This window comes from Corvus hawaiiensis, chromosome 24 (genome assembly GCF_020740725.1).
Source record: "Corvus hawaiiensis isolate bCorHaw1 chromosome 24, bCorHaw1.pri.cur, whole genome shotgun sequence".
Lineage (NCBI taxonomy): Eukaryota > Metazoa > Chordata > Aves > Passeriformes > Corvidae > Corvus > Corvus hawaiiensis.
The window spans coordinates 7440880-7462121 of record NC_063236.1 but is presented as its reverse complement, the minus strand read 5'-3'; the positions used below and the strand labels follow the sequence as shown (position 1 = coordinate 7462121).

Genomic DNA, 21242 nt, shown 5'->3' with positions numbered 1-21242 from the left:
GCGCGGGTCACGTGAGGGGCGGGGGGCGGGTGGGAAGGTGCTGAGGGAAGCGGGAGCCGGGCAGCGGGGAAGGGTAAAAAGCTTTATTTTCACGGCGTTGTCGCTTGTTCTAAAGTGCTTCGTCCATTAAACACCGGCCGCGGGGTGCTGCGGAGGCTTTTCCCGCGAGGGAGATGATGTGGAGCTGTTGCAGCGAGCCTAAGAAGGCCATTCCTGCCCGTGGCAAGGGGATGGAATAAATTCATTGAATCATAAAATCTTAAGGGTTGGGAGGGAACTGAAAAATCTCGTTTCACCCCCTGCCATGGGCTGGGGCACCTTCCGCTACACGAGGTTGCTCCGAACTCCGTCCAGCCTGGGAGAAACAGGAATATAATTTGGGTAAAGGCTTTCACTGTTTTCTGCTGTTAAGAAAACCCATGACTTCAGTAATAAAAAAGGCAATATCGGCTATTCCTCCAACTTTAAGCCAGCTGAGTTTTCCATTCCAGCAGTGGTCAGCAGATTCCTCTTGACCAAATTCCCCAAATCCCACCTTTTTTTGTTTGTGGTTTTTTTTGTTTTTGTTTTCTGTCTTTACAGGAAAACGATCATATAAAGCAATTTTCAGCATCTTTATCCCTCCCCACTGATGGAAACAGCAGTGGAATCTGGTGAGGAATCTCGCGACAAATCTCGTCTTCCCTGTTCCCACCTGAAATTCTGTGCTGGAGGATCATAAATCCTTAAGAACAGCATTGTTTTTAAAATACAATACTATTTTGCTTGCTGTCGTGGTAATTTGGGATTTTTTTTTTTTTTTCCCAGATGGAAGAGCAGCTGGGTCAGCCAATTGTGCAGTCCAGTTACAACAGTGTAGTTTCTATGGGATCAATCACCATCTTAAGACTTACTGCCCAAAAATCCAGACAAATGCTCTGATTCACTCAGATGAAAGAAACAAAAAGCTTATGTTATTTCTAAAATCTGCAATGCTAATTCCTTCTTAGTCCAAGTAATGTAAACATCTCAGTGTCTTTGATTACAGTAGACTACAAATGTGAGTAAGGGTCTTGATCCACCTCACTCTGCTCCATTGGCTTTCCAGATCATTCCATAGTCTTCATCATCATCAAAAACCATTTGAGTTTATGCTCAAATCCATCCTTCTGAAGTGATTACATTCCAAAACACAAAAATATGTCCCTCCTTAGGATAAAACTTGTATTCCAAGGCTTGCCTTCCATCCCATTGTGAATTAACTGAAGGCTGCTGGTACTTCTATATTCTTTACTTTTAAACTCCAGTGAATGTGCAAGTAGTGCCTGAGCTGCCAACACCGTGAAACAGCTTTTGATGTGTTTATTTGGATGGAAGCCTCACTGGGATGGGCATTCCAAGTATTTCAGGAGGACTTGCAAATCTGCAATGCCGAGTCTATAAAATGCATCTAAATCTTCCATGCTGGGGGTGGATTTCTTGGTCCTTTAGGTTTTGAAAATCGATTTGCAAAGCCTAGGAAGAAATTATATATATATTTTTAATGCAACAAATTCTGTATGTTATAAATGCTGATTATGTAATCCCTTAAAATAACACGGGATTTGAAAATACTTGTAGTTTCAGATCTTTCCTAAGCTTTAAGATATGACAGAAAAGCAACATCCTGTAGCTGCGAATAAAGTTGTAAATGTGTAAAAACTAAATGTGTAAAAACCAATGAGCATTATCTGCAGTGTTTGTAAGTGTTCTGCCTGGCATTTAGATTTCCAAGAACCAGGTTCTTCCTACCAAAACACAAAGAGGAAAACATACCAAAGTTAAGGAAAGACCTCGGAGAGTTTGTTGGGGCAGGTTCTGATGATTTTGTCAGTGAAGATGGACTGCAGATGCCTAGAAATAAAAAATGAGACCGGAGCAGTTGGTCACTGGTACTTCCAGAGCTGAACTTATGGAATCACGGAATTCTTTAGGTTGGAAAAGGCCTCTAAGATCATCCAGTCCAACCACCAAACCAGCACCAAGCCCCATCCAGCCTGGCCTTGGACACTGCCAGGGATCCAGGGGCAGCCACAGCTTCTCTGGGCACCCTGTGCCAGGGCCTCCCCACCCTCCCAGGGAACAATTCCATCCTTAATTTGTGCAATCCCATATTTACAGAGAGTGGATTTACTACTGCAGCAAGTAGTAAATTTTTCTGCTGAGAAAACGTTTGTTCAGAAGTACTTTAAACGCTTTTTAGCAGTCCTGTTTTCAAGGTAAGCCTTTTAATTTTAGACCAAAGGGATTGTAGTGAGAGATTCCTTATTTGTGCTCCAAATAGACTGGTCAGAATCCAGGTTGGGGCTCACATTCTCCCAGCACCCATATCTCCCATTTGTAGGGTCCTGCAACACAGGTTTGAACGACCTGAAGAATTTGGTAATTTGTCCCCAAGGCACCTGAAGGTCAGCACATCATCCTTATGACATTCCTACAACAGCTACAGCTCTCCAGGTGAGAAGGTGCTCAGCTGGCACAGCTCTGTGTGTCCTGCTCCAAAGTGTGGGGAATTTCACACTGGAAAAGTTCAGGTTCTTGATATTTCCATGCCACACATTTAAATACTTGCTCAAATCCATTGGGAAGATACTAGCCTGAAAGACTTACTTTTTCTCATATTTTTCAATATTTTCAAGCTCTGTTAAAAAAAAAAAATAGAAAAAGGCTAGTTGGAAAAAAAATGTAGGAAGCAGTGGATCAGTTACTGTGGTAAAGGGAATTCACTGGTAAATGTACAAGTACACATCTCATAAAAGCAAACTTTGTGCCACTCTCTTTGGCTTTTTCCTTGTCAGCCCAAATGCCTCCAGTCTGTATTTTTCTTGCTGTTTTCCTCAAATGCTTTTCTGTTCCACCATAACACCCCAAAGTACAAGCTCACGAGGATAATTAACAGGAGCCTCAAGAAGAGGAGGCTGGTGATGGTTCTGTCCTTGTAGGACAGACTCAGACTCCACTGGAGCAACTTTTTCCCAGAGGAATTGGCACTCAGGTGGATGGAGTGCTGGGGCATAACCCCTGCCCTGGGCAGGGCTGCATTACCCTGTTCCCAGTGCAGACAGGGCAGGTGTTTGCACTTCTACATCAGAATATTTTTATTATTCTTCTTTTCTTGCCATAAACACGAGCAGTCTCGAAGCAGGGCCCTGTTCCCCCAGTTAGCAGTGAGAGGGTAGCAGCAGCAGCAGCTGTGCCAGAGCCAGCCCTTCTCTCACCCTCTCCCTTTTCCACACCTTTTGTTTCTTTTACCTTGCTCCTCCTGAAGCATTTCATGAGTTCTTTGGATGATGTTTCGGAGCCCTTGTTCTCCAAACCTGCAGGACTCGAGGAATTTCTTGCAGCAGGCTGCAGACCTGGGAACATACATCATACATACATTTTCAGTGGTCATTCGTAAATCCTCCTGTTTTTTTCCAAGTGCTTTGTTGTTGCTTTTCGTCTCCTCTAATGCAGCACTTCTAGAAATTTTATGCAGGTTCCCTAGTTGTGTTTATTTTCATTGTATTTGCTGAACTCTCCTGCAGGGAAGTGCTGAAGCACTACACTGTAATGCTTTGAACAAGTGGGCCATGCTCTCAGAAACCTACAGGTTTAGGTGTGAGTGTAAAACCTCAGTTACATCCCGAGAAAAGAGCTCAGCACTTACTTGCTGCCTCAGCGAGAACAAACGACTCCGGGGTTCTTTCAGGAAGCGGAGGAGGAGAATTAGAGCCATCCTGGGTTGTCTCTGAGAAAGCAAAAATAAAAGACTTGGTTACCTAGCTTTAAAATAATATATATATATATAAATTATTACCAACCATCTTATCTCAGTTGTCTCAAAGGAAACACACAACATGCAGACAAAGAGGAGCCTGCAAGGAACATCCTCATGTACAGGATGAGGCAGGAGCTGATTAGGAAATATAAAACTACCAGTTCATTTGGTTGCAGAACTGTTCTGGTTAGAACTATTTAGCTGCAGAACTATTTAGCAACAATTTCCGTTGCACTGAGCACGGACCTTAAACACATTTACTAAATAAAGCAGTTTCAGAAAAAAAGCAGGTCTTAATTACAAAGATTATCCCAGTGTTAAACTTATACCTGTTCGTGGGCTCCAAAGCTTCACACTCTGGAAACAAAAAACAAGGCAGGTATTTAAAATTCCCACATCCAAATGTTGTTTTCTTGCACACAAGGAAGCCAGAGAAGATGAGGAAAGGATGTGATGTGCAAACACCCTCCCACACACACCTCCACGCTCATGTAAAGGAAGACAGACTTGTGCCTTATTCTTCTAGTTCACAGAGCTGTCACTCAGCTATGGGATGATCAAGAGATGCCTAAATTTTGTTCAGCTCCTGTTGGTTCCACAGGGCTGTGTGAAGCTCAGCAGAACACTAATGTCCTGTCTTCATTATCCTTCTCTAAATGAGGGGCAATATGTTTGTTACCCTGTACTGGTCTTAGAATCCCAAAAAATTATGTTTGGAGTAAAGTAGATGTTGATAGGAAGGGGCTGGACTGAGGCCATGTCTTCTTCCCAATCCTGAGCCCTGAAATCCCTGGAAGTGTTCAAAGTCAGGTTCGACAGGGCTTGGAGCAACCTGGTCTAGTGGAAGGTGTCCCTGCCCATGGCAGGGGGTGGAATGGGATCATCTTAAGAGTCCCTTCCAACCCAGACCATTCCATGATTCTGTGATTCTATGAAATAATTTATGGCAAGTACAAAGTGCCAAAACTAGAGTCTTTCTCATAGAAGGAAATGTGATAAGGAGATTGGCATAGAAATAATGCCAGAAAAGAGGTAAAAAGCCACTTACTTACCTTACATGGTCTCAATCTCACAGGGTCAGGAAACCCCTCTGAGTGAGACTCACCACTCCACTCCCAGGAGGTTCCGATATTTGGATTTCTGTCTGGAAGCTGGAAATCTGAAGTGGCCAGAGGAAATTGTCCTAGAAGCAATTGAACACCAGAGAGATCATTTCTCACCCCAGGCAGCCAGAGCACAGACACTGCCGGATGCTACGGGACCACACCGATGTCAGGTGAGCCTTCAGTGCTTCTCAGACCCTTATTTAATGTTGTTAATCACTTACCCAACTCACTGGCCACAATGAAGGACTCGGGGGTGCGCTGGGGCAGGGGTGGAGCATCATCATCATCATCTGGCTGTGGCAGGGGGGCTGATTGGAGAGACACAGGTTACTGGCATGGCAGGACATGAGGGGGACCACAGGCCTGTATAGAGGAAAGGGCTGCTCCTGCCCTGCCACGCACCAGACATTAAGGTTAAACACCTCTAAACTTTTGGTTAAACGTCCAAATAGCTCTCAGCACCAATTGCACAAGGAAAATGAGCATAACCCAACACAGCCAGGCACACAGCTGGTGGTTCTGCTGCTCCTTGGCTTGGGCTGCAACTCGCATAACTTCCTAAGGGCACCGGGATAACGAGCATGTCTTTGTGACCGTGAATGCTGAGGGACCTGGGCAGGGCAAAGTGGAGCAAGTGCCAAAGCTGTGGACAACAGGAAATGTCCAGCTGGACCAGGACTAACCAGATCAAGGAATAATTCCACCTTCCTCGTATGACAGGTGATGGATTTAAGGATACAGATCTGGGCAAAATACTTGTGTTGAATCATGGAATCATAGAATGGGTTGGGTTGGAAGGGACCTTAAAAACCATTTAGATCCAACAAGCCCACCATGGGCAGGGGTGTCACCCAGTAGATCAGGTAGCTCAGGGCCCCTGAAGTCCTGGATCTCTCAATCTCAGTGAGATTTCAGTGTCCCCCACATGACACTTTGAAGCAAAGAGTGAGTAGGGTTTGGCCTGAAAATAAGATCCTCAGAAAAAAACATTTCTGGGAGCTTTCTGAATGCTTTTTGGAGCACCTTGCTGTAAGAATTGGTCAGCACCAGTCCCTGACACCCTGTGAGAGCTGCTCTGAGGTGACACAGGGGTTCAGAGCAGCTGTGTAACTCAAACACGAAAATCATGCTGTTCTAAAAGTGCTTGTGGAAAAAAATTAAGGCAGGATGAAAAGAGTGCGAGGATGAAACCAGTTACTCCCTCAGCTCCCATGAGAACCCAGTCCTGAGGAGCAGCCACAGCCCTCCCTGGACACCAGATGACCACACTGACCACTCCCTCCAGCACGCCCCAGTCCAGAGAGACCTTGTCCCATGTGTCCCCTTGTCCCAGTAGCACTCACCCAAGGGGAACATCCTCTCCTCGTTCAGGGGAGTGTGGTGAGACGATGGGGAGCTGGCTGTGGTGGGCTGTAGTGGGGCACTGGCAGAGCAAGAACGGAGGAGCTCATCCTGCCCCTCCAGAAAGGGAAACACGGGGGACACGGGGTTGTCTGGAGAGAGTGATGAGAAGTAGGAGTCTTCTGCTGAGCACAGGTAAGGGTGAGGGTATTGCCCCTGGTGCCTCTGGCCTGGGAGGGCGTCTGCTGCTCGTCTGGAGGTGTTTGGGTCTACAGGGGAAAATCCATCCTGGAAGCTTGAGGGACTGGCTTTTGGCCCCTGTGGACTCCAAACAGGCTTGGCATCCCCTGCATCCCGTTCCCAGTCTTCTCCCTGCTGCCCCAGGGCTAGAGGGGTCGATACAGTCCATGCCAGAGGTGCTTTGGCACCAGGCCCCCTCCCGCCTGCTCCCTTTGGCTCCAGGTCCAGCTCCCAGCTGCGGTGTTTCTGAGGCGCATCCCCAGCACCCCTGGGCTCGCCGGCAGCCGCCTTCCTGCGGCTGACGAAGTTCAAAGCACCGAAGGAGATGGCCTGTCTGATGGGGGGCACACCCTGGGCAGAGCTGTGCTGTGCTGCCGTGGCACACGGCGAGGGCAGGGACGCTTTGCTCTGTGCCGCAGGACGGAGACGTTGGTGCTCCTCCTGCTGCGGAGGCAGGTGTTGGTGTGCAGCCTGCTCCTCTTGCTCTGAGCTGCAGTAAAGCACAAAAAAGTGGTGTGGAGTCAAGGCCATCGAGGGCTCAGAAAATGTTAGCCCACTAACGGGGCCCACAGCACTGCTCCCAGCAGCAATTCCCTCGGGAACGCAGAGCCCAACTCGGCCTCAAGCCAGGAGCACAGGGAAGGACTGTGCTCCACTTCGACACCAGTAAATGGTGAACAGAGGAGGCCCCTTTATGCCAGCAAACTGAATGAAAAAGCAAAATTATTTACAGAAAGAGGACACTGCAATCCCAAACAGTGCCCACAGAGAGATCCCACCACCCTTGGAAGCTGCTGGTACTGGGAAGTTGGATCCTCAGGACTGCTATTCCTGCAGCAAGGGGCACTGGAGTGGAATGTGCAGATGGAAGATGGGACCACTGGGGGGACATTCCGTGCCAGGCAGAGGGCTGGGATAACCCAGCCCTTGGTGTCTCCATGTGCATGAGACTGTTTTTATACTGTTTCATACTCTTCTCAGTTCATATGTGAAACACTGCGTGAAACAAAGCCCAGGGCAGAAGAAGGGGACTGATAATGACACACAGGGAAGAGGCTGAGACACATCAGTGAGAAGAGCAGGAATTATTAGGAAATTAAGAAAAATTTCTTCACTGAGGGGGTGATCAGGCATTGGAACAGGCTGCCCAAGGAAGTGGTGGAAACACCATCTGTGGAAGTATTCAAAAAACACGTGGATGTGGCACTTGGGGACACGGCTTAGTGTTGGACCTGGCAGTGCTGGGTTAATGGTTGTGCCCGGTGGTCTTAGAAGACTTTTCCAACCCTTATGATTCTATGAATTTTGTTAGGAAAAACATGAGGGTCAAAGTGGGACTCAAGGGAGGCAGCAGATCCTGAGAGCTAAAGTGTTCCAAAGCACACATCAAAAAGTTCACCTCTCTGAAATTGTGTGGGTGACTGCAAATACCGACCAGGGATACTTGTGCTGAGGCCTTACCAGGTGAGTAAACTCAGGCCATAAATGTCTTCCACTGGAGTCAGGACCGGCTTGGCTGCAGGATGCCCTGCTCCTTCCTAGGGAAAGGAAATGTTGGCAAACAAGGGTGAGGAGGCAGAATGCAAACACCAACGTGCTGCTTCAGGAGTCGGAATTTTTGCCAACTACTTCTAATTACTAAAGCACTTGGGAAATGATCAGCAGCAACTTGAAAACACCAAGGTGGAGCTGAAAACTGCAGACAGAACTTCCTGAAGAACAACTCCTGCCAGCACCTTTCTGAATCGAGAGCACAGAGAGCCCTACAACCATCCAGCTGTGCCAAACAGCTGGCAGGCAGCCTGTGCAGACACTCTGCCTTCAGGAGCCCACACTGGGCAAGCTGGGTGCTGGTTTTGTTTGTGACACCAGCTCATGGCCATCCCCATGCTCTGCACAGTGTCCTCAGAGGAGAGGGAGGTTTAGGGGGGCGAGAGTTTTGGGCAAGAGCTACAAAACCACATCCTGACTTGAAGCGTCCTCTGCATTTTGTGTCAGCCCAGCTCTGTGTGACCTTTGCTCACAGACTGTCCTTAACCAGGCCGAAAAGGCTTTTCCCAGTTCTTTTCTCACTCAGCTCTGGCTTGGAACATCCTGCAAATCCTATGGCAAAACTGAGGCACGAGTCCCATTGCAGGATCCTCTTCCCAATTCTTTAGATAAAAGTTTCTGACAAAATGAGCTCACTGTGACCTTCCAGGCTTTGCTGTGATGCATTTACTTTCCTGGATTTGATCCAGTGAGGCTCATGTTGGCAGTCACAGAACAGCAAGAGCAAAGAAAACCTCAAGCAGAGATGTTTTGGCTCTTCATGTTAATGTGCAACTTCACACCAAGATCACATTATTTTTCCTCAGAGGTGTAACAGATTTGTGAGACTTTGCCATGTTTTTTCACAAGATATTTCCCCCTATGTCCTCCCAAAGACACTTCCCTGTGGTGCTGATTCCCTCACTAGCACACGAGGTAACACTTTCAGCCTCACTGCCTCGTGATCCCAAGCTTCCCAACCTGGACCTTCCCAACCTGATCTAAAAATCCCTCAGCTGCTTCCAAGAACTCCATGAAGACAAGTTTCTCTGGAACATCCCCATGGAAATCAGTCCCTCCTGTAGAAAGTTCGTGCTTTTCTATTCACTCATGTCATTAAACAACCATAAATATATATAGAAAATAGAAAATGGTTTTGAGACGGAAGAAAATCTAGGTCTTGTTTGTGATAAGCATTGCACATTTAGGGGAAGAGCTGGATTCTCATGGGTTAACTTCAAAAGAGACTCAGTTTGGGTATCAAGGGGAGCAGAAAATATGGGAATTCATCCCAAGTCTGCAGCAGGAACTGAGGTTAGAGCTGGAGTGCCCAGGCTGCAAGAGGCAGGGTGGTTGTCCTGGGACTTTTACCTGTGAAGTAGCAAAATCTTTCTGGGCATCGAGTGCTTGAATCTGCCTTTTGAAGAGCTCAATCACCGCGTCGTAAACCAGCTCATACTGCTCCTGCATTCCAGACAGAAAAAACGTGACAGCCAGCACCGGTGGGACCTGTAAATGGCACCTCTTCCCAATCAAGTAGCACCCCTGAGAGAAGCTGCCTTTCCTGTCCAGTGGCAGGGTGTGAATTCTGAGAAGAGGCAGAAGCCACGACTCTCACAGGGTTCACACCGAAGCATTTGGGGGGTTTTTGGGTGTGCAAACAATGCTGTTCTGCATTCAGCTTCCTCTTCAGTCTGTTGCAGCTGAGAAAAGTTCCCACTTCATTGCCTGGACAGTTCCTGGTTTCCAGCACAAGCGTTCGATAAATCACACTGTGAGTGCTGTCCCAGCTGTCCACAAGGAAACGCTCAGCTACCAAATTAATTTCTGCAAAATCATTGTTCTGTTCAGAAAAGGGACTTTGCACAACATCTCCACACCCCAGCTCCCACCAGCACTGCTCCTCTGGGTTTCCCTGCTGTGAACCCTCCTGGGGAAAAGGTGAGGTCCCGGCATGGACCAGTTGGTGACATTCCCCAAACCTACCTTGGTCTGCACTATGCAAGGTCTTTGTGTGCGCATTTCCTGGATCAGACTGAACACACTGAAGTTCACTGGAACAATCTGGCAAGAAAGGGAAAAGACAAAATGGTTTCAAACTAAAAGAGAAGAGATTTAGATTAGATATTGGGAAGGAATTGTTCCCTGTGAGGGTGGGCAGGCCCTGGCACAGGGTGCCCAGAGCAGCTGTGGCTGCCCCATCCCTGGCAGTGTCCAAGGCCAGGTTGGATGGGGCTGGGAGCAACCTGGGACAGTGGAAGGTGTCCCTGCCCATGGCAGGGGGCTGGAAAGAGAGGATCTTTAAGGTCCCTCCAACCCAAGTCTTTCCATGTTTTCTATGATTTCTCTGATAAAAATTACAGACAGGCCTAATTCCACGAAGCTTCCAAGTCATGATGCAGTTCAGAGCACTGTCTGAAATCCAGGCCTGCTACTGCAAGAATTTTTAACAAAGAGCCTGCTTTAAGTGCTGTTTTATTTATTACAAACCACCCTCCTCCCTCCTCCTGTCTCACACTCCACAGAGTGTTAGAGTGTTAGTTATTAAGCTGTGGGCAGCACAGAGGACGTGACACTGATTTCCCTGTTGGATGGGTTCAGGGAACGGTAGAACAGAAGACATCAGGCTCTCCTCTGAGTCCCAGCAACCTGCCCTGAGGCCAGGGATTACTGCCTGTGCCACCGTTATTGGAGAGTCAGAGTAAAGCAAGGTGGTGGTTTGGAAATGCTGAGTATCTGATGTGTAAGTGCGGAGAGACAAATACAGATAGTAAAGATGTATTGAAGAGTGAAGGTCGGCACAGGGCCGTGTGCTGTGAGCTGAAGGCCTGGCCAGAGGGAGCAGTGGAGGGGGGGATTCTGCCCCACTGCTGTGATGCTGTCAGTGTCTAGAGAGAGAGGAGTGGCACAAACTGGGGGATGGGGAATCAGCGCTTTGTTCACCAGCGTTCTCCAGTCAGGCCATGGGGAGCTCCCATCCACCTGAAATCCACCTGAGTGCAGTCAGAGGAGGTGAAAGGGAGAGGGAAGGTTGGGGAGGGACAGAGGGGTGCAGGTGCCATCGAAGGCAGTGAGGGGTTGGCACTCACCCCATCCTTCAGCAGCTTCTGGGTGTAGTCGATGGCACAGATGACGCCGGTTCTGCCGCAGCCAGCGCTGCAATGACAGCCACAGCAGGGTTGCCAGCACAGCTCAGAAGGTGGGCACACTGTGTTTTCTGACAAGGATATTTGGAGAAGACCCACAGCCACCTGTCCCTTCCACACAGCAGAAGGTGCAGACCCGCATGATGCTGCAGCTTCAGCCCACGCAGGGCTCTGCTGCACAGGGTTGGGAGGCACAGCTCATCCCCTGAGAACTGCTCTCAGTCCTCCTGTGCTGACCAGCCACACACAGACATGCCCAGTGGTGGTGATCTCTGACCCAGACCTTCTCACTCTCTACAACTCCCTGGCCAGGTGCTGGTCTCTTCTCCCAACTAACAAGGGACAGGACAAGAGGAAATGGCCTCAGGTTGCCCCAGGGGAGGTTTAGATTGGATATCAGGAAAAATTTCTACACCAAAAGCATTGTCAAGCACTGGCACAGGCTGTCCAGGGCAGTGGTGAAGTCACCATTGAGAAAACGTGTAGATGTGGCACTTGAGGACGTGGTTTAGTGGTGGCCTTGGCAGTGCTGGGCAGATGGTTGGACTCGACCATCTTAAAGGACTTTTCCAACCTAAGCAATTCCATGATTCTGTGATTGTGTTGCTGGGCTGCTGCTGCCTCCTTCCCTGCCCCCTGGCCATGCTGTCTGTCCTCAGAGGAGCCCTTTGCCTTAGGGCTCCCTACAAGAGGAGCTTGGCTGTGGGCTTGGCCATCTTCCCTGCTTTGTGACCCCTCGGGATGTGGGAGCACAGGGGTCTGGGGGCCAGCAGCCCTTCCCTGCTGGCAGCCAGGTTACCCACCTGCAGTGGATGCAGACAGGGACCCTGTCATCGGGCTGGTAGCAGCGAACGTCCCTGACAAGCTCCAGGATGGGCTCGATGGATGAGGGGATGTGGTGGTCCGGCCAGTTTTTGTAGTGGAAGTGGTAGATGGTGCGGGTTGCCTGCAGAGGAAGAGCAGTGGCAGGGTCTGGGATGTCCGCATGGCAAGGGAAGCTGGATTTCTGCTCCATCTCCAACTCCCTTCTGCATCAGCAGGCAAAGGGCAGAGGAACAGTTTGCAGCTGGTTTTGCTGCAGGAGCTGTTTTATGACATTCTTGGCCTCACTTACCCGGAGTCTGATTTGCCATGACTGACAAACACCTTCAGAAACTGAGGTCTGACTTAATGAATTTTTTACTTTCTTTGTTCCCTCAACTGCTGTCAAATCTAATTCAGCAGCCTGAGCAGTCTAAACTTTTCTGCACAAAATGTACCATATTTCAATATATTATTTATATAACAAAGCCAGCCCGGGTGCATTTTCTGCCTTGACCTTTCCTCCTTACCTCATTCAGGGTCACCTTTAAAGTTCTAATCACATACTCATTCCTCTTCTCCTCAGCCTCCTGCAGAAGAAGTCAGAGTCAAATTTTCCATGGGTGCCCTGGGAGGGTCAGGGTGCTGGGGTGGCTGCACTCACACAGGTGATGGCGAAGGGGCCACAGTGCAGGGGGGAGCCGTCCACCTCCGCCCAGTACCGCTCACACTTCTTCTGTTGGGACAAGCAGGATGTGTTTGGTTATTCCCCACTGGCCCAGCTGTGCTGTCTCCTCTTTCACTTTTCAGGACAAAATTCACGCTGGGAAGAGGCTCAGCTCTTGCTGCTGTCCAGCTCCAGCCTCCCCTTCCTTGCAGCTGCCACTGCTGGTTTTGCCTTTCCAGAGAGATTCTCTATGCTACCGGAAATGGCTAAAGAATTTCATGGAATCCCAGACTGGTTTGGTTGGAAGGGACCTTAAAGATATCTCATTTCACCCCCTGCCATGGGCAGGGACATCTCCCATGGGACCATTTGTAGTTGGAGACTCAGAAAACAGCTCATATCAAACAGAAACTCGCTGTCACTAATGGGATTTAATAAAAATCTGCATCTCTCACCCTGCCCTGGCACTCAGAGGCCATCTGTGACACACTACTCACCTTCCCCATTTCAAACTCCATACAAGCCATGACCAAGACCTGCAGGAAGAAAGTTCATTAGAAAAGTCTGAGCACAAGTTTCTTATCCAGGCAGCAAAATTAAACTCAGCTCTTGCGGGTACTTATCAGTGACAAGGAAACTCTGTGGGCTGCCTTCCCCCGAGCCCCGACTGCCAGACAAGTCACACTGGGACATCACCCACAGCCTGGCACAAGGACCTCCCCAGCCACCACCCAAAGGCAGGGACAGCCACCAGCAGACTCCTGCCTTGGCACGAGTGGGAGGAGGCTGATGGTAGAGATGTGGGACACACACAACATCTGGAGTGAAACCCTGGCTCACAAAGGACTTCAGGATGTAAGGACAACTTTTCTTAAAAAAAAGGACATAAAAACTTTATATTTAGATATAAATCTGCACCTTACCAGGACTTCATACTCCCAAATCATCCTCCAAAAGTCAATGACAGTAGTGGGGAGAGGACCCTGGGTTGCAATGTATGCTCTTGGCCCGTAGACACCCTGGAACATTCAAACCAGACATGGACACATCTGTGCATAGTTCACCAGCAGAAATAAAGTCATTCCTCTCTCTGAATTTACTTCTATCAGCAAGCCCATTAAGAATTTAGAAGGACTTTCATATAGCTGAATTTTGGACACATACATTAACTCGAGCAGTGATGTGCAAAGAAAAGGCAGGGCCGAGCTGGGGAGCTGGGGTTGAGCTGAGGCCAGCACCAGTTCTTACAGTGCTCTGGGAGCTTGAAGGTGATGTGGCCACAGAATGAACAATGATCCTGTTGGGAAGGTCTTTTCTCCTGCAGAAGAGCCCTGGGTCACTGTCATGGAGAATGAAGGGAACCAACCAACCATCTATCTATCTATCTATCCATCTATCCATCTATCCATCTGTCAATCAGAGAAGGGTTGTAGGCCCAGGACAGTCCCAAAACACGTGGAGCTGCTGATGGAGCACTGCCCCACATTGACGTGCCCCGTTGCTCGCCCCAGCAGCGGGTCCCAGCCGTGTAAGCACTGCAAGGTTTCCTGCCTCTGCACTGGTTGCAGCCCAGGTGACTCTGGCCACAGGCAATTTTGCACCACTGTCACCCACCAAAGGCAGCAACAGTGACAAGGAAGTTGGGGCTGTGAACCACAAACTGTTCCACCCGTGGCCCCGGCACGAGTGTGTCCCCTGCCCTGTAGCCTGGTGCCTCTGTGCTGCACAGAGGGTTTCTGCAGGGCTCACTGGTTGTACACATTTTCTTACATCAGTCATCCTTGAGCACAGCCCAGAAATTACTGCAGAGCCCTTTGGTTCACCAGAGCCCCTGACCTGCTCCTCTTGGCACAAGAGGTGGCAAGACCAACACCTTTGCAGGACAAAACAGCACAAAAGAGGCCATACCTTGATGAAGTTGGCATTGATGTAATGAGAATCTGTGTCAGATGTAATCAGGGACAACTCCACTCTGGTGTGGTCAACTGCAAAAGCAGGAGAAGCAGCAGTCAGTGTCTGTCTTTCACGGTCACTGAGTCCTTGGAGGGCAGCACAAGGTGCTTTGGGGGAGCACTCACATCAGAGAGCTCATCCAGGGCAGGTGGGTGGCTGTGCAAGCAGCTGATGTCCCTCCCACACCTCCCACATCTCCCACAGCCCTGCTCAGAAGTGCCTCTGCCTACACACACAGGGGGTGGACGAGATCCTTTCGGAGAGTTGGGGAGGCTTTAGGGGAGAGCTGCAGGAGCTGCCACTGCCCCAGTGCAACGCTGATCCCCTCTGACCATGCAGAAAGCCAAGCCCAAAACCACCTAAATGCACTCCAGGCTCAAACCAGGTCTGTGGTGTTAGATACAAAGGTTTGAAAGCTGGACTCAATCTTGGAGGTCTTTTCCAACCTCAATTATTCTGTGATTTACTTTCTTTTCCAAGTTGGAATGGATGAAAGAGACAGTCTGCTCTGATCCTGGGACAGACTGTCCTTTGGAGACCACTGCATCAAGCCAGGACAAGCCACAGCAGGTTTTGCCTGTTGTCTGCTTTGTACATCACGGAGACATAGTTGTCCAAAGGCCTTTGGATGCAAGGGATTGCAATGCTACCCGGGAAGCTTGCAAGGATGATCACTGGAGGATGTGTTTCCTAGTGAATAGGAGTCCTTCTGTCTCTAGAAAATATCACAGAATCACGGAATATCCTGGGTTGGAAAGGATCCACAAGGATCATCGAGTCCAACTCCCGTCCCTGCACAGGACATCCCCAGAATTCCACCATGTGCCTGAGGGCGTTGATATGTGCCAAAGTCCCCCAGAGCAGGCACAGCAGCAGCCAAAGCCCTGCATCTGAACAGCAGGACTCAAAGCCAACAAACAGCAGTGAGATGCTCACACACAACAACTGTGCAGGCAGGCACCAGAGGATGAGAACAAGAAAAGCAAGAAAAACAAAAGGCTGAGTAGGAACATGTGCCATTTCCAACCTACAAGGTAAGATGTCCTTGTATCTGTTCTTCTTGACATTCTCTGGCTGCTCAGACACTGCTGCAGGGTAGATTTTATCCGATCTGTACTTTGTTGACTGTCTCTTCAGCTTCTGTGAAAAAAGAGTGGAACAAATTACAGCAGACGTGCTACAGCCAGCGCACTACTAGAGAGCACATGAAGGTCTCGAGGGGTCGTGTTTGCTACCACAAAGCAAGGTCGGCACCATTAATTCTTTCCTGAGTGGCTTTTCTCAGAGCAAGAATAGACAGAACAACCTGAGAGCCCCAGCACAGCTTCTGAAGAATGGAAAGTGTGTGCTGAGGCAGTGCCCACACGTCGGCTTGTGAAGTGACACAAAGCATCGCCCTCACAAGTGAGTGAGACCCGGGGGAATTACTGTCAGTACAAAAGGCACCCAGATCAGAGGAGTGACAGTGTCAAAGCACCTTTAACAAATGATACCAGAAAGGACAGGTAAATCTATTGATTTTTCTCACTTTGGTAGAGGTGCTCCTGTCCGTAGCTGGAAGCAGCGATGCTAAAGCCACTAAGGGAGCACAAGCAACTGGAGCAGAGTGGCTCCATGGACTGATGAAAGGGAAGAGAGGAGTCCTGGGACAGACATTTAGGGCTGAAAATCTCTCATCTCTTTCATTTTCAGGATAAAGCTGCAGCACTCACAGAGAGTTAAAGCATCTTTCTCCTGGCAAAGCATAGAATTTTATTTCACTGCCACCAGCTTCTAAATAACACATACTGTTTGTTACCATCAGCTTCTGAAGCACCAGCCCCACTGTATTTTTTCTTTCATATTTTTGTGTCCGGGTTGTTGGTTTTTAATATTAAACTGCAGTTTTAAACCACAAAATTCAGCCACAATACCCTAGGAGTTAAATCTCAGAGATCTGATGGAATGAGTCAGGGAGGAGGCACAGGAGGCTCGGGACAGTCCATGTGTCCAGCCTCTATTAATTAAGAACGTGGGGCAGACACAGTAGGACAGAAATTGTGGGAGCAGGATGGGTTTTGTGGCCTCCACATCCCTGTAGCCTTCTGAGCAATTCTGGTTTTGGTCACATCCTCCCCTGCCTCCTTTCAGTACACCCCCAGCTTCCAGGGAAAGCTTTCATGGAAGGGGCATGACTCCATACTGAAGTCAGTCTTCTCAGAGCCAAGGCCCTGAATCATCTGACTTTTCTGTCCCTGAATAATCTGACATTAAACTGTGTGGGCAATGCCTAGGTATGAAAAAGCAAGTGGGAATCACAGAATCATGGAATATCCTGGGCTGGAAGGGACCCACAAGAATAATTGAGTCCAGCTTCTGGTCTTGCACAGACATTCCAAAATCCCACCCTGTGCCTCAGAGCATTGTCCAAATGCTCCTGGAGCTCTGGCAGCCTTGGGGCCGTGCCCATTCCTTGGGGAGCCTGGGCAGTGTGCAGCTTTGAGGCTGCACAGACAGAAAAAGGGGACTCCAACAAACCCACTGCCATTTACAGTAACATCACCACAACTTGCACGTACAAATGCTCGGTCCCACAAGGAGAGGGCAGGAATTAGGGGAGGAATGGCACTGAATATTTCTGTCACATTTGGAAACACAAGCCAGCACAACGGCCTGGTGAGGCCACTGCCTTGCCCAAGTGGCCACAAATCAGGTCACTCTAAGAAGATCTTATCCCATACAAGAGGAAATGCAGCCTTGACCATTTCCGCCTGCCATTTTGATCAGAAATGAACACATTAGGCTTCTGGAGCCAGCCTGAGCAGCAGGGCTCAGAGCCCACTGCCTCGCACGCACAGACACCCCGGCAGAGAGAGGGGAAACTCAGCAGGCTGTGACAGCGCTTTGTTCCATGGAACAACAGACTGTCACTGCAGGCTCAGATTAATCACTTCCCTCCACCCCAGACACCTGGAAACCAAACACTCAGCTTTCCCCAAGTGTTTGAAGTGTCAGATTTCACTGGTATGACAGAGCAGGGCTGGAGCTTGTGGGGACCCCTCAGTAACCCAGAGCCAGAGATTGGTCCAGTGTTTGGCACATCTCAGATCTCACAGAGGTACCAGTTTTACCCTTCCCTTTGTTTGTTAAAGCTGGGCAATGTCACTGCCTCCCAGAGCAGCCCAGGCAGCCTGTCAGAGCCACCTGCCTCCAGCTGATACACCAAGAGCCATTTCCAGCCACCAGCTTTAGCCATGAGATGGTGCGTTGGCATCTGAGCCTCATCCCTGGCACCCAAACCAAAAAACGTGTCGGAGAGCTCACAAATTCAGGGCAATGCAGAACTCACGGGGTGGTGGGAGCCATTAGCATTTTTTGCAGCTATTGCCTTGAGGGAACAAGAAAGTAGTTTCCAGGAGGGGCCAGGAGCACTGCTGGATGTAGAGCACACAGATCCCAGGTCCCAGAATGGTTTGGGTGGGAACGGACCTTAAAGCTCATCTCATTCCACCCTGTGCCATGGGCAGGGACACCTTCCACTGTCCCAGGGTGCTCCAAGCCCCGTCCAACCTGGCCTTGAACACTTCCAGGGATGGGGTAGCCACAGTTTCTCTGGGCAACCTGTGCTCCATGGAAACAAGGACAAGCTAAGTCAAGGAGAAACCGGAGATCCCTGGTAGGAACTCGTGTGCCACAGGTCTAACAGATTGCAATGGCGAGAAGGGGCAGAGGCTCCATATTCCTCCCTGTATCCTCAGTTGTGTCACCAGGGCCAGAAGCTCCATATTCCTCCCTGTCCCCCTGGTTCTGTTACCAGGCAAAGTGAAACCGCGTCCCGACAAGTGCATTCGGCAAGCAGAAAACAGGAAGCACTCGGGTAATTAGCTAAAAAGCAAACAGTTCAAATGCAAACCATTACATTCCTCTCATGTCTTTACATCCCTCTTAGCCCAGTTAACTCCTGGGTGTCTATTAAAAAACTCTTAGAAAGTCTCACTGTCATGTGTTTGAGAAGTGACCGAGCAATTCCCTCCGACATGAGCTGAAACACTGAGCTGAGCCTTGAGTGAACTCACCAAAAACTCCTCTGCAAACTCTCCTCGGCTGAGCTTCTTGCCTTGGACCCTTTCCAGGTTCTGTAGCAGGATCTCCCTTTGGTCCATGGTGCCGGAGCCGGAGCGTGCCTGGCCTGGCCCTCCTGGGAAGGGACATGTCAAGTGATCCGCAGCGGAAGGCACCGCGGGGAGCGCTGGCTGTGGTTTTCTGACTTCATCACAGCCCGAAAGGAAATTAGTGCGTAGCAGATAATCCTGGTCAGACAACACAACAGAACACACAGCACGGGGCCCTCGTGCCCTCCTTTCAAACCACCCCTACTTGGCACGGGGTGGGCAGCACCGAGGGCAGGGGTGGGGACATGCTGGACACCAGTCCGAGCCCCCCATCACCCCAATTCCTCCAGCACCATGTCCAGCCATCACTGCCAGGGGTACCCAGGGGTGAGCACAGGGAGCAGCTGGGGAGCATTCATGTCCCAAGGGGCTGTGATCCACCAGGAGGGCTTCAAACCTGGAATGTGACTGGAAGAGTCCATAAAACAGCATGGGAAATCTACAGTTCCCCTTCACACTTTTAATGTAGGATCCAGAATGGTTTGGGTTGGAAGGGACCTTAAAACTCATCTCAATGGGCAGGGGCACCTTCCACTACCCCAGATTGCTCCAAGCCCCATCCAAGCTGGCCTTGGACACTTCCAGGGATGGAAGTTTTATTCTGCCTCCCGCATCAGCTGTAAAATATTTTGAAGGAATCCTTCAGGCAGATGCTGACACCCAAACAGGTGTTACTGCCCTGGACTGCATGACTTCTGAACAGAGGAAAACCATCCTTGTGCTTCAGGTCAACTCTTCCAGCTGCAATTCCCCACATCCCATGGCTTTTGTCAAAAGAGAGGATCAAATCCAACCCCAGCAGACTATAGAGGTCAAATTAATGATGCCAGCCTGATTAACCTCTCTCACTCTGTAACACTTGAAAAACCCCACAGGTAAAGGAGGCCATTCCCAGGTGGGAAGAGGAGGCAGAGAGCACAGTTCTGGAATGCCATCCATCTTCTCTACATGCAGAAGTGAGGAAAGCTAAACAAAACTAAGCCAAAACCAACAATTCTCAACCAAAAAAAAAAAAAACCAAAAGAGATGAGAATCACATCTTCCATATTTCCAATACCTCATGTGTTGCACAAAGGCTTCAAACTCATTGTACCAAGTCTGATTCTCTCCCTGACTGTAACTAGGGCCATTCAATGTGTCCCCTTCTGTGTTTCCTCGCAGATGGGGTACAGAGCAGGTCCAGGATTTCTGTATTCAGTAGCTAAAAGGCAAAAGGCTACTAATCACTCTTAGTTTAAAATATCAAATGCTAATTTTGCAGAAATAAGCCTTGGACTCACCTGAGAGGGAGAGTGACCTTTAGAATAACTAATGGAAACGTTTTAAAACAAACACTCACCTGCTGAGTCTGCAGCACTAAGCACTAACCTGGAGGCTTGAGTAGGAGTGAAGCCCACTTTTACTGCTAAATTTAAGAGAAACACAGGAAGAAAAACCAGTTGATAACAAACTTCACTATTTTTGTTTGTAGCGGTAGCGAATCTCTTTTACACATTGCTCCGTGTCAGGTTCTGCTTGCAGTGTCTGGAAGAAGCACAACAGCTTTTCTCCAGTCACATCAATGAAAAGCCCAAGTTCTCCTCTGGAAAGTAGCACAGCCCTTTCTGTCAACTGTCCAAGTTCTCCTGAAAACAACCCAAACCCTCCTGTGTGTGTGTTTTAGAGAAAGAATGGGAGGCAGGTTTAAAGGGACTGGCAGGAAGAGGATGCAGACGGTAGGATGAGTGACCCACCGCCCCCTATGACCCTCTCCCAGGCTGATTCCATCCCTTCCCCTGGGAGAGCACCAAGTGAGGGCTGTAAAACTGCTTTTTTACAGCCCACCAGTCATTATTTTGATTCCCACCAGGGGAGCAAACTGAGCTTCCAAGATCCTGAGATAAGGAATTAAACCCTGAGACAGAGAAGCCAGAAGGGAAGTTTGGTGCTGACTCCTGCAGGACTTCGTTTAGCAAAGCCATGCTCCTGGAGCTACACACAGCTATGGGCATGGTTTAGTTGCAAATGGAGTAATTTCTGTTAAGATCGCCTGAAATAAATATTTAGAAGTTATTGGAGTCTGCTGACCTGTTCATTCATCAAGGGGTCTGGATAAAAGAAGCTCCAAGTCCCTTCCCAGACAGGGCCCAGACTTGGTATAGCCACAGCACAGTAAACCATGGGATTGCCAACAAATTATCAGCTATTTTATCCTGAAAACTGCATAATGCCAATGCTCCAGTGCAGCTCTCCCTAAGGACAGGGACACAAGACAGCTGTGGAAACTTAACAGGAACCCTGGGGCAGCTGACTGATGATCTGCCTTTGAGTTCACCTGCAGGTTCACCCCTCACAGTAATTTGGCATATGAGACTGAGATTAATTATTGCCCAATTGCTCCTTAAAGCTTTGCCTCAAGGAAGGTCAGAGAGAAAAGCCCTGCTGGACACAGAGGCAGGAGCTGGGCTGCAGATCTGCCCTGATCCACAGCAGTGATCGGATCACTCCATCCACAGTCCTGAGGGTTGAAGGAACAAGAAACTCCAGAAA

General features: G+C 49.1%; 1 protein-coding gene and 1 long non-coding RNA gene across 3 annotated transcripts; one reads left to right on the top strand and one right to left on the bottom strand.

Annotated features, from left to right (window-relative positions):
- The first annotated feature begins 30 nt into the window (after positions 1-30).
- On the top strand, positions 31-1708 carry LOC125338108. Of its 2 annotated transcripts, none has more exons than XR_007208191.1 (3): positions 31-73; positions 583-653; positions 808-1708. It is a non-coding gene; the product is annotated as an uncharacterized LOC125338108 (long non-coding RNA). The 2 variants fall into 2 exon arrangements; XR_007208190.1 differs by lacking the exon at positions 31-73 and adding an exon at positions 80-381.
- On the bottom strand, positions 1318-18770 carry PTPN22 (protein tyrosine phosphatase non-receptor type 22). The gene is made up of 21 exons (XM_048328456.1): positions 18618-18770; positions 15594-15702; positions 14518-14594; positions 13533-13628; positions 13107-13145; positions 12607-12678; positions 12473-12532; positions 11945-12087; positions 11085-11151; positions 9982-10059; positions 9367-9459; positions 7927-8003; positions 6228-6955; positions 5106-5192; positions 4831-4961; positions 4108-4135; positions 3668-3748; positions 3271-3374; positions 2629-2659; positions 1795-1872; positions 1318-1494 (listed from the first exon to the last, which is right to left on the bottom strand). Exons 1-21 carry the CDS (start codon positions 18702-18704, stop codon positions 1430-1432), a joined length of 2331 nt encoding a protein of 776 aa, XP_048184413.1. The 5' UTR covers positions 18705-18770; the 3' UTR covers positions 1318-1429.
- Between the last annotated feature and the right edge of the window lie 2472 nt (positions 18771-21242).

What these genes read in the sequence shown, in the direction of transcription:
- PTPN22 (XM_048328456.1), bottom strand. Translation starts at nt 18,704, where the DNA reads ATGGACCAAAGGGAGATCCTGCTACAGAACCTGGAAAGGGTCCAAGGC. An exon ending in TAAAGGTGACCCTGAATGAG is followed by an intron (nt 12,088 to 12,472) that starts GTAAGGAGGAAA and finishes CTTCCTCTGCAG; the next exon opens with GCAACCCGCACCATCTACCA. An exon ending in AAGATTTTGCTACTTCACAG is followed by an intron (nt 8,004 to 9,366) that starts GTAAAAGTCCCA and finishes TCCTTTCCCTAG; the next exon opens with GAAGGAGCAGGGCATCCTGC.